A 13459-nucleotide genomic window follows, 5' to 3' on the forward strand; every position below is an offset into this window, starting at 1 on the left:
ACTGAATTGTACAACTTGCCATTTAAACACAATAAGCTGTCAATTTCATATTGGATAAATCATCTGTAATTTGATATGACACATGCACCGTACCTTTGTATTAGAAAATCCATAAAGGTTCGTACAAATGTTTTTCCCTGAAAAAATAATTTTTGTTATTTATTACACAATATTATAGTTCAGGTAATGTTTTAATAAACACCTGAATGGTTCGTAAAAAACATTTTGAACTTGAGAAGGCATCTGGTGCAAATGGCGTCCTGCAGGGCATATGGTTTAACCTTGGCAGTGATTGCACTAACCTGGGACTGAAGCCATGCTGTTTCACACAGTACCAGTATTTTCTAGACATCAGTGTTCTGTCGTGTTTAATTACCGAAAGAACCCATTATTCTAGATGGCAGTGTTGTGGCCAGTAGGCACTTATTTTCTTATTCCGATGTACCGTAAAACATGCAATAATCTCTGTGGGTCTTTCTCAGAGAACCTCTTCACATGATGTGTGTTGGTGCCTTTAAACCTGCAATAATCTCTGTGAGTCTTCTCAGAAAGCCTCTTCACATGATGTTTGTTGGTGCCGTAAGACCTGCAATAATCTCTGTGAGTCTTTCTCAGAGAACCTCTTTATCCATGATGTTTGTTGGTGCCGTAAGACCTGCAATAATCTCTGTGAGTCTTTCTCAGAGAACCTCTTTATGCATGATGTTTGTTGGTGCCGTAAGACCTTCAATAATCTCTGTGAGTCTTTCTCAGAGAACCTCTTCATCCATGATGTTTGTTGGTGCCGTAAGACCTGCAATAATCTCTGTGAGTCTTTCTCAGAGAACCTCTTTATCCATGATGTTTGTTGGTGCCGTAAGACCTGCAATAATCTCTGTGAGTCTTTCTCAGAGAACCTCTTTATCCATGATGTTTGTTGGTGCCGTAAGACCTGCAATAATCTCTGTGAGTCTTTCTCAGAGAACCTCTTTATCCATGATGTTTGTTGGTGCCGTAAGACCTGCAATAATCTCTGTGAGTCTTTCTCAGAGAACCTCTCTATCCATGATGTTTGTTGGTGCCGTAAGACCTGCAATAATCTCTGAGAGTCTTTCTCAGAGAACCTCTCTATCCATGATGTTTGTTGGTGCCGTAAGACCTGCAATAATCTCTGTGGGTCTTTCTCAGAGAACCTCTTTATCCATGATGTTTGTTGGTGCCTTTAAACCTGCAATAATCTCTGTGAGTCTTTCTCAGAGAACCTCTTCATCCATGATGTTTGTTGGTGCCGTAAGACCTGCAATAATCTCTGTGAGTCTTTCTCAGAGAACCTCTTCATCCATGATGTTTGTTGGTGCCGTAAGACCTGCAATAATCTCTTTGGGTCTTTCTCAGAGAGCCTCTTTTCCTGATATTTGTTGGTGCCTTAACACCTGCAATAATCTCTGTGAGTTGTAGCGCGAAGATGGCCATGTGAAACAGACTTCATGGCCTGGGCTCCATTCCACAAAGTGATCTCTTAGTGCTAAGATGATCGTAACTCTCAAACTTTAATATAGGCTTACAAAGGCCAAACAATTGTAGTGCTAAAAGTCTGTGATACAGTAGGAGATACTTCAATTGTAGTGCTTTGATGGCTTTGTTGAAGGGGACTTTGGGTGGTTTATGGGTTGGGTCAACAAAAATAATGGTTGGCTCCTTTGTCTTGAAGCGCTGACTGGAAAGGTTTTCTGTTTCAAACAGAAATGCCAGGCCCCCTACACCCCTATCTTTTCCGAATATCAGATGGTCGGTGCATTAACTTTAGAACACCCTCCTACCCTTATTGTCACACGGGTTTGGGTAGCCTAGTGGTTAATGTGTTAGCTTGTCATGCCGAAGGCCAGGGTTCGATTCACCATATGGATACGATGTGTGAAGCCCATTTCTGGTGTCCCCTCTGTGATAGAGGGAAGTGTCGAGTTACTTTTTCCCCGTAGATGTAGTGGGGCTGTGCAGATAAATGCAGTGGCCAAACGATTGTATCCAAAAGTGGGAGAGATATCACAATCGGTATTAAGAGAAAAGGTACAGATAATTGACACGAGGATTGTGAGGATTGTGAGAAAATGAGGGAAATACCAAACTTAACCAAGCTGTTCGTAAAATGGACTTTCCAAGGTCAGATTCTATTCAGGAAGTCATCAATTTTATGATTTAGGAAGATTCTTTTAAAGCTTGTACATTTTATCAACATCCTTAAAGAGACTGCACCTATAGTTGATATCTCCTATAAGAAACAAACGACTCGTGGTCGTTTTTTATCGTCCAATAAAACACTAGGGAGTTTATGCTTTCAGTGTTTTATAGTACAATAAACAACCCCTACTCGTATTTCTAAAATAAGGTCATGTTTTCAGATCCAAACCTTTATTATCAATTATTTATTGCAACACATTTTGGGTAGTGAAATTGATTTTATATAACAATGACGATTTCATAAATGTAAAGAAATTAACTGTGCAGGTTACAATTATATAGATGAAATTTATCATGTGTTAAAAGTGTGTCATGTAATTGTTCTGAATATTGATTTATCAGCAGAGAACAAACCCCATTGAGAATAAGACCAATCGCTGTTGATCCAGGTGATATCTCTATATATGTGTTACTTGATTGACATGTATCAGAATATAGGTCAAGGAAATGTCGTTCATTTCTAACAAAATCTGACACCAAACCACGTTTGGAATGTCTTAGATCAGTTGTTGGGATAACAGTTTCTTATCATTCAAGGTGTGATATTTCCTTTGAAGATAGTTTCTATTATTTGATAATACTACTTTGTGTGTATTGTATTGCAATCTGGATCTCAAGTATTGATGTCATCTGTTATTAATAATATTTAGGATGCTGTGTTGGTATCACAGTTATTGGGAAAATATTTTTCTTTGTGTTTGAGTAAATTTGATTTCAAGCAGTATCACTCTTTATTATCCCCCCGAGATAAAATACAGGGGGATTTAGTCATCATTTGGTCCATCCTTCCATCCACCTTTCTTGCTATATTTAGTTTCCAGAGCATAACTTGAAAACCATGAAGATTTTTCATCCAAACTTAGTACATGCATTAACCAGGGGCTGTGGTGCCTTTTGTAATTGTGGGGGCGAGGGGGATTTGTCATCTTCTGATGACTCTTGTTTTACTATTTTTTTGTCTATTTGACAAAGAAGACACCTTAAACAAAAAAACAAATTGACCAAGCTTTACTGACAACATGAAATAATTTTGGAAAAAAGATACAAAAGGGTATGATTTAAAAAATCAAAAAATCTCGGATATAGTGTTGTTGACAATAAAAAACATCTTTTTAAAATATATTTTGTGGAAACTGTTTGCTGAGATATAATGTGGAATTTTGATGTTTGAAAACAGACTTTCTGGGTTCGATTTTGATGTGATATTTTCTCATGAAACCTAAGTCTTGCTTGTGAATAATCCATTTAGATCCTGTAAGGACATACTGAACACTAATATATCATCAGTTGTTTGTTCATGCCACAACGCTTTAGACATGACTTCAGGACATTTAATTCCATGGTTTGTGTGTACTTTGTCTCAAACCAACATTGTACAAATACGCACAGCACAAAATGTTTCCGTAGTCCTCATTACAAGCAATTGATTTTGCCCCTGAGAGCTTGCTTTAGATGTATATCTCAAGCAGAGAGAATGTTTGCACTGTGATTAGCACTTAGGCAGGTAGTATGCTCGTGTCAGGTGTCATTCAACAGTCTTTATCATTTAACTTAAGCAATTATCCATGACATAAGCTTATGACATAAAAACATGTATGTCATACCCCAATGACATAAGTATGCAAATTAGTTATGCAAATTAGATAACCGGAAGAGCGAGCGGTTTGATTTGAAACTATATATTATAAGTGAAGTTACACCAGAGATATAATCAGATTACACAGAATCGTTGTTGTTACCGTTATTAAAGTTTCAATTATTCTGCAAAAGTGTGTTCAAGAACTTTTTTCTCAGCGAATTGTTTATTTTGGTTTACATGGCTATGGAAAACATGTATCACTACGCACGATCTATACGTAAGATTTCGACAAGTTGCTGATGTTAATGTTTAATGCAATTATTCCTTAATTTGGAAGCAAAAATGTGAAAATGATAAATAGAATTCATCACTCGTGTTTTTTTAATATGGGAAATATCAACCTCGTCCCGTTAATCGGTATTTGCCTCGCCAAAGGCTCGGCAAATACCAATTAACTAAGACTCGGTTGATATTTCCCATATTAAAAAACACTCGTGATGAATCCTCTATATATACATAGTAGATATCGCTGCAATGAAATTACATCACAATGCTTTGTAGACCATTGTGATGTCATTGGTTACCATGACGTCACAATCAAATGACATCACTAATGGCTCTGCTACTGAAGCTGTTAACAGTACTTTTTACATTTAAGACACTGCTTATTACTGTCTATAAACTGAAAAAGTTGGAAGAATGATGTTGCATAATAAAAAAAAAATCACCCTCATGTCTTTTGATATCAAATATATCAACACTCTTTGATAAAAGTGGAATAACTCATCGGCAAGCCTCGGAGTGTTTCAACTTTTATCAACTCGTGTTGATAAATTTCACATCAGATGCATAAATTCTGTCTACTTTGTCATCGTAGACACAATTTATGGATAACAACTTCTTTATTTACTGTAAACGTCACCTTTAAGGTCCTCCACCTACTGTATATATTCTGTACCATCGTCAATATTTAGCCTTACTTGACGGCAGTATAAGAACCTATACCAAAATGTCGCCTTTACAGTAAATAAAGAAGTTGTTATCCATAAATTGTGTCACCAGCCAACTTCTAAGTAATGCCTTCAAACAATTTATTATTTGTCACTTGTAAACTTCTAAGTAATGCCTATCAAACAGTTTATACTTTGTCACTTGTCAACTTCTAAGTAATGCCTATCAAACAGTTTATACTTTGTCACTTGTCAACTTCTAAGTAATGCCTATCAAACAGTTTATACTTTGTCACTTGTCAACTTCTAAGTAATGCCTATCAAACAATTTATACTTTGTCACTTGTCGACTTCTAAGTAATGCCTGTCAAACTCTATACCATGCTCTAGGGAATGTTGACATCAGTTGTGTGTGATGAATATAGCAGAATATCAGGGAGATTGTTGGATCAGGTTGGTTGGAGACATGATTCTGAAACATTATGATTTTGTGTCATTTGAAGAGGAACAGCATTTTAATAGAACTAGTTACATCTGAGACTCATGCAAAGATACAGGGGTACATCCAGCCTTATGCTAACAGTGTACTTGCCATGAAGGTTTTGCCTAGCTGTGTTTGTCTGACAAGGAATTTAAATTTTGAAAAGACTTAAAAATGTGAACAAAGCGTGATAACTGTGCGTTATACATGCTACCTTTATCATTAAGAATACAATAGATATGTATGATTTATATCCTTCTTGGAATGGGGCGGTCGGGTAGCCCAGTGGTTAAAGCGTTCGCTCGTCACGCCGAAGACCCGGGTTCGATTCCCGACATGGGTACAATGTGTGAAGCCCATTTCTGGTGTCCCCCGCCGTGATATTGCTGGAATATTGCTAAAAGCGGCGTAAAACCATACTCAGTCAGTCAGTCAGCCTTCTTGGAATACCACTGCATGGGCGGTCGATGTGGTGGGAGAAAATAGCCCTTAATCTATTATATTGCACGATTCCTGCTATCTTTACATTACATATTTATTTAGGAAATAAACATACTGTGTTTTCAATGTAGAGCTAGGTTAACCGTTAATTGAATTTGGAACTGAATGTGCCATCATGACAAAATAAAACAAGAACCTTGGTGTTAGCGAATAAGTTTTGTGATCAGCACTGGTTGCGTCCAGTATTTTCAATGGGTTGTCCTTGATAATAGCCTTAAACAAGCATTGTGTTGCATTTGTTCAAATTCCAAGCCCCTGAAACCTGTTCATTGAATTCTGATCCAATTTTAAAAATGGCCATCTTGGAAGCCATATTGAAAATGTAATTTTTATATTTTTATTTGTTGTACAATGTATAATGAAATATGATACACAGTAAGAATGTAAGAATCTAATGTGAACAAAAGTTCCAGAAGGAATCAGGTGAGCTACATTTTGTGGTTAATATTAGCCCAGGACATCTGTCGTTACATGTGTAAAATTAAAAATTCATAAAAATGTTGCCTTGCCTCACATGAAACCATCTGTGTAAAGTGCCAGCACAGCAACAATAGCTAGAAGCAGAGCCATTTCATTATTATATTTACACAGTCCTGAAATTACACGCAGCCCTTTAATATACCAAGCCAAAATATTTTCTCACATATTGTCGACTGCCCTGAAGAAGTAGATAATTGATTTCTCATCTTTTGTGCTCCAAATTGATTAATATTTCCTGAAGCTAGATTATATAGGCAGCATCTGTGATCAAGCATCAAGTGTTAGAGTTACTGAATCTATTGTTGCTGGCACTGCTGGACCACAATAATTTGATTGCATATGATGGAGAGAGCTTCTGACTTAAAGAGACAGCATGGCCTCTGTATGGTTGCTTCACAACCATGGCATCAATCTGAGGAGGTGGACGACATGTCCCATGACAGCACAGTGCAATGTGGGAGAGACACTGGATGGAAGTGCCTCGCGATTTTATTCTTACTGCCCACTAGGTGGCGCTTGGTAATGGTGGTTTGATGTTCCAAGTGCAGAGGCATAAATCCTCCTCGGAACATGACCATTAGAATATGTTTGGACACTGTGCAGGCTAGCTAAATTTTGTGTTACTTTGTTGATTGTTATGTTAATATATGTCTTTAGGTTTTGTTGCCATGAAATGTGTTTGGCGCCATTTATCTGTAGTCTGGAATGGATGTGATCAGTTTGTAGATGTGTATTCTGACCCATGTTATCGGAGTCAGACCAGTGTGTAAGAATTTCAATTCTAGCTTGTCCCTTGGGGTATGATAGAGACTGAATTTGGAATTTGGCTGAGAATTGTTTGACATCAGTCTGCTGAAAGTCGATCGAGTCTACCTCCCCATGACCTTTCCGACCCAAGATAGTGTTGGTGACAGACTTATACAGCAGCAGACTGTCCAATGAGGAGAAAGGAATGGTGGTGGAGCCAATCGGTGACCAATTGTGGTATCCTCTGCTTTCACATTACTGGAATAATAGTGGCGTAAAACCATGCTCACTCACTCGCTCGCTCGCTCACTCACTCACTCACTCACTCACTCACTCACTCACTCAAAACCCACCCGCCCACCCACCCACGCACCCACCAACCCACCCACTCACTCATTCACTCACTCACTCACTCACTCACTCACTCACTCAAAAGACACAAACCCACCCACAAACCCAACCCAACCACCCACCCACGCACCCACTCACTCACTCACTCACTCACTCACTCACTCACTCACTCACTCACTCACTCACTCACTCACTTAAAAGACACAAACCCACCCACAAACCCAACCCAACCACCCATCCACCCACCCACTCACTCACTCACTCACTCACTCACTCACTCACTCACTCACTCACTCACTCACTCACTCACTCACTCTCACTCACTCACTCACTCACTCACTTACTCACTCAAAAGACACAAACCCACCCACAAACCCAACCCAACCACCCACCCACCCACCCACCCACCCACTCACTCACTCACTCACTCACTCACTCACTCACATGGAAATATGTTAGTGCTCATTATTTGGTGTCTAGAAAATATTTAAGCCACGCCCACTCTCAGTTACTTGTAACATGCCAGTGAAAGGCATCCTAAGCATCAGACAAATCCCTCTACAGCTATTACAATGGTTGGATATTGTAACCACAGCTGTATTGCAGTGTACAAAATTGACAATAAAAGTCAAGTGATCCTCGTCATAACCCTGATATTGGAAATCATAGACTAAGGGGATCCGCAGGTTATAATAGCACAGAAAAAACCTCAAAGACCCCAAGACCCCCCTTAATTTCTTGGGCAGTATGGCCTTATTGGTATATATACCTGTAAGGATCTGTCGACTTTCATTCTGTTGCCAAAAGATATTTGTCATAGAGCACCACAGACTTGACACACGCTGATGTTCCGGCGCCGGACCTCCCAGGAGTGTCTGCCAGAGGAAATTCCATATACCTTGCCAATATTAATATATGTATAATGTACAAGGGCTAATGGTGGACCCTTCTGCCAAAGCTGTTAAGTTCCCCCCTCTCCTGGGAACACCACCATCTCAGAGAGGATAGTGCCAGTGCTATCTTGGCCTTACCAAATCCACATGATGCCAAAACAGTGAAAGGAAGAATTCTGATGGACTGGCTGCTCTCTGATTGATCTGTCAGATTTCTACCAAGTGAATTGGTTATGTGCAGTTTTGTCACAGGATTTTCAGTATGAATAGAAATTTCTGTATTGCAGAAATTCTGCACTAGAATTCACAGTATGTTTGAAACATTTTGATGGAATTGTTTATCATACATGCATGTGTTGGTGTTGAAATCTGACCTATTTTTGTCTCATCAAGAGTAGATAAAAATAAACTGCAAATACAATGTTATATACAGTGCAACTTTGTAAATACAGAAAAAACCTTGTTATAAATATAGTGCAACCTGGTTATATGAGGTTAGTGAAACTTTGTAATAGATATAGAACAATCTTGTTACAAAAATATAGCAACCTTTTCTAAAATACATTACAACCTTGTTAAAAATACTGCAGTGTAACTTTGTTCTAAATACAATGAAACCTTGTTATGATACAGTGCAATGTTTTTTTTATAAATGCAGTGCAGTGCAACCTTGCAAGGATACAGTGCAACTTTGTTATGAAACACTGCAACAGTTATTGTACAAAATGCAACTTTGTTATGAATGCTGTGCAGCCTTGTAATAAATAGTGCAACTTTGTTATGATACGGTCTTGACCTTTCAGTTGCCTGTGTCAGTAAGTTAAATGGTCAGTATGCCACACCCGTGATTTGGTAATCCAGGTTTTGTTAATTTGGACAATTTCACTGGACGTAGCACTAGGTGCTGTAACAGGCTTCCGATGCATGTAGTAGGAAAAAAGTATGTACAAAATTCTAAATTTCCACATTAATGTCAACATATCTTTCTGGAGCCAGAAACTGATCAGCTATTTCAGGTTCAAAAAGGGCAGTGACCCTAGCACTATCCCAGCCATAACTAAACTTTGAATTTCCATATCGTGATCCAGCATCAAGAGGCTGAAGCCCCAAGAGGCAGGGAAGCATCACCATAAAAGTTTATTGAGATGCGGCAGGCAGATAGGTGTTACAAGTGGGAGGCATGGAAAGGAGGGATATATCTATGGGTGGAGAGACTATTGGACAATGATGACCAAGTCAGAGAGGCGTTATCTAAGGGTATAGATGGAGGGTGATGGAGTGTGAGTGAGTGTGTGTGTATGGTTTTACATCTCTTTTAGCAATATTCCAACAATATCATAACAGGGGACAGAAATGGGCTTCACACATTGTACCCAGAGGGTGATGGGGAGACAAACCTATAGTCGATAACTAGGGCTGGCTAAAAAGATCAATACCGGTAATCGTAATTTCCGTTGATGGGAAGAAATATTAACAATCTTTGATATGAAACTGTTATCGATAATAACTCACATAAACTATTGTGATGAAATAAAGTTTACATTTACCGAAACAGACTTGTCATTGTCAGTTGTCGAAGACAGAAAGCAACTGTTTTTGTTATATCTCAAATGCCCACAAAGTAATCCATGCATAACCGTGTCACTGCTCACCAGTGGCATAAAATATGTTGATTTCTTTCTGGACTTCCTCACATATTTGCTTTAAGTTACATCTCCAATATTTCTTGATAACTGATCGATATTTGGTTAGTGATTATCGAGCTCTATGATCTATATCGATAGCCAGCCCTAATGATAACACAAACAGCAATTCCTTCTGTATACAGGATATGTATTCACCCTGAGACTCATCTCTGCTCATCTTCACTTGAGTCGACTCTTAGGACAAGCAATCCTGGAACTTAGATGGAGGGGACTGTTCCATCGGCAGATTTGATTCCAGTGTCATGATTAAATTGAAAAATATCCAACACAATGTCATTTCAGCCCCACAAACACAAACTGATGTAATTATTTATCATCCACAACTGGCTTCAACAGGAAATATCACTACAATGAAATTGCATCACAATGCTTGCACGTCATTGTGATGTCATTGGTTACCGGGGCGGTCGGGTAGCCTAGTGGTTAAAGCGTTCACTCGTCACGCCGAAGACCCGGGTATGATTCCCGACATGGGTACAATGTGTGAAGCCCATTTCTGGTGTCCCCTGCCGTGATATTGCTGGAAAATTGCTAAAAGCGGCATAAAACCATACTCACTCACTCACTCACTCATTGGTTACCATGCCGTCACAACCAAATGACATCACCAATCTATCTGCTACTGTTGGTTTGTTGTTTAACACCGCACTCAGCAATATTCCAGCTATATGATGGCGGTTTATCTGCTACTGAAGATGGTTACCTATACTTTTACACTTAAGATTGTGGTTATTATGTTTTAATAAAATAAAAAAGTTTGAAGAATGATTTTGGATGAAAAATAGAATATCAGCTTCTTGTCTATGATATGAAATATATCAACACTCGATAAAAGTTTATTCCTCCATGGCAAACTGTAGAGTTTGAAACTTTTATCAACTTGTCTTCATATATCTGATATATCAACGTTAATCTATCATGTAATGTGAGATCAAGATCATTTTTCATATGAAACAGATTCTACTCTTAGACCCCCTGCCTCCCCTCCACCCCCCAACCCCCCACCCCAAATGAAATTGATATCTAGCTCAACCAAAGTGTATTCGGCTTTCAGACAATCAGCTTCCAAAAATAATCGAAAAATATTGCGATATGAGATGTTCTTAGTTTCCAGAGAGTACAATGAAACATGTTGATAAAAATGTAGATTTGAGATCATTATTCTTTCCTATTTCAATTCCTAATTTTGATGGTATTTGCTCTGTGCATGGTGTTAGTGATGCAAGCGTGCCATGCTGCTGGCTTGGGAAATGGACATAGTGCTATAAAGGATAGATAAGGAGATAGCGTGAGCTTTATCTGAGTACTAGACACAACAGGGAATTCACAATTGTGTCCTTTGGAGTAATGTTATGGGCTGTAGAATCCCAGTTCACATTCATCAATCGTTTGAAACTTCATGGTACCAATAGCAAGGCCTAGGTTGGTTGCCATCACTTCTAATGATCCTGATGATGATAGGAGAAGATTAATTGTCCAAATGTGATCAATTAGTCTCTCCAACAATATATCAATTAGGCAATGTGTTGTGTTATATCTGACATATTGCTTGCAAACCTGCTCTAGCATATGGAAGCGCTGGTAGGTTTGTTGCAGTGGGTTGTATGATAACCACTGTTGTCTGGGATTCGCTGAGTTTATAGAGTGTGTGAGTGAGTGAGAGGGTTGGTGGGTGCCTGAGTGAGTGAGTGAATGGGTGGGTGAGTGAGTGAGTGGGTGAGTGAGTGAGTGAGTGAGTGGGTGGGTGAGTGGGTTTGGGTGGGTGGGTGCCTGAGTGAGTGAAAGAGTGAGTGAGTGGCCCTTTTTAGCAATATTCCAGCAATGTCACAGCTGGGGACAACAGAAATGGGCTTCAGACATTGTACCCATGTTGGGAATCAAACCTGGGTCAGTGGAGAAATGGTGTCAGAATAGGCTCTCAGTACCTCATGTGTGTCTCAGTAAGCTGACTTATGCAGTGAGTGAGTGAGTGCGTGAGTGCGTGAGTGAGTGAGTGAGTGAGTGAGTGAGTGAGTGAGTGAGTGAGCGAGCGAGCGAGCGAGAACAGAAACAGACCAGACTGTCATCACACGGCACGGGATGTTGAGCATTACATCAACCACTAGTTTGCCTGGCCCCGACTAGCTCCAGGCCACGTCAGTATAGCTGAAATATTGCTGACTGGTGTACAATAACGACACTAACAAACCTAATGCCACCTTGTTTGTTGCAGGTACGCAGAAGGCTGCCCATCACCTGACCTCCATCTTCACCCAGTTAAACAGTATTACAGATGGCGAGGGAGGGCAGCTGGAAAACAACTTGAAAAATCTTCTATTCAAAATTAACAGTGCTCGGCAGGACTCCTCCTGTACAGGTTGTGACGGGACCTGCAGTGGCTGCAAGAACATAGTTCCACAAGATATTTCCTATCAGATTGATTTCCGCAAGGTAATAAACTTATGTTTCTACCTGGACCATCCCTACAAATAACATTAACCCATAATCAAGTATATGTTATTCTAAGGTTAGCTCAAGTTATTATTTTTTAATTAGGACTCCTTAACCTAGAATACTTGAGTTGTTTTTGTGAACCAAACGGACCAATCATTTATCTCAGTACCCTAAATTTATATGTGCCTCTGTGATTTCAAGCATTCGTCTGAAGCCTGAATGTAAAAAAACACGATTTGGTCTTGTTCTCTCAGATAAGTCCATATATTAACACTGAAATCTACAAGAAACAACTTAGGCGAGTATACTCCCATATTTAGGCTGTATCTGTGACTAGTCGTCAAGAAATCATCAGAACGTATATACAGGAATAAACAAGATGGCTGCTGTATAACGTCTGCTTCCTCTTCAGCTTCCAAACATCAGCACCAATGTCCAGCAGCTCAGCCATCTTGCCCTCCACCCCATCAACAGCACTATGCAACATGTAAGTCTGTTACTATGGTTACTATGCAACATGTAAGTCTGTTACTATGGTTACTATGCAACATGTAAGTCTGTTACTATGGTTACTATGCAACATGTAAGTATGTTACTATGGTTACTATGCAACATGTAAGTATGTTACTATGGTTACTATGCAACATGTAAGTCCATTGTATGGTTACTAGGCAACATGTAAGCCCATTCTATGGTTACAATGCAACATGTAAGTCTGTTACTATGGTTACTATGAAACATGTAAGTCCATTCTATGGTTACTATGCAACATGTAAGTCCATTGTATGGTTACTAGGCAACACGTAAGTCTGTTCTGCTGTTACTATGCTTCACACACAGTATTCAGACTTCACGTGTCTTGTCATAGAAGTCAATCAAAGAAACAAGTAGATTCCGGCTATGTGTCTGGGCTATTCTACATCTTGTGGGGTAGCAATGGGGTAGCCGAATGGTAAGTGCTGGCTTCTCACACAGAAGGTCTGAGTTTGTTTCTACATGTTCAATGCACATTTGTATTAGAATATAGAATAGTTTCCAAGTTCCACCACTAGCCCAGGTGTACAGGTGTTGGAGTATGCGACATATTTGTTAGATTCCCCTTGATAGGGAAATGCTGTCTA

General features: G+C 39.3%; 1 protein-coding gene across 1 annotated transcript in view; it reads left to right on the top strand.

The window, feature by feature from the left end:
* Positions 1-13459, top strand: part of LOC124139391 (prominin-1-like) — a 132003-nt gene that overhangs the window by 70089 nt on the left and 48455 nt on the right. Inside the window, exons 8-9 of the mRNA XM_046506425.2 lie at positions 12118-12335; positions 12751-12825. Coding sequence (XP_046362381.2) covers positions 12118-12335; positions 12751-12825 — 293 coding nt within the window. The remainder of the gene's footprint in view (positions 1-12117; positions 12336-12750; positions 12826-13459) is intronic.

The sequence above is a fragment of the Haliotis rufescens genome, unplaced genomic scaffold (genome assembly GCF_023055435.1).
Source record: "Haliotis rufescens isolate VD_foot unplaced genomic scaffold, xgHalRufe1.0.p SCAF_27, whole genome shotgun sequence".
Classification (NCBI taxonomy): Eukaryota; Metazoa; Mollusca; class Gastropoda; order Lepetellida; family Haliotidae; genus Haliotis; species Haliotis rufescens.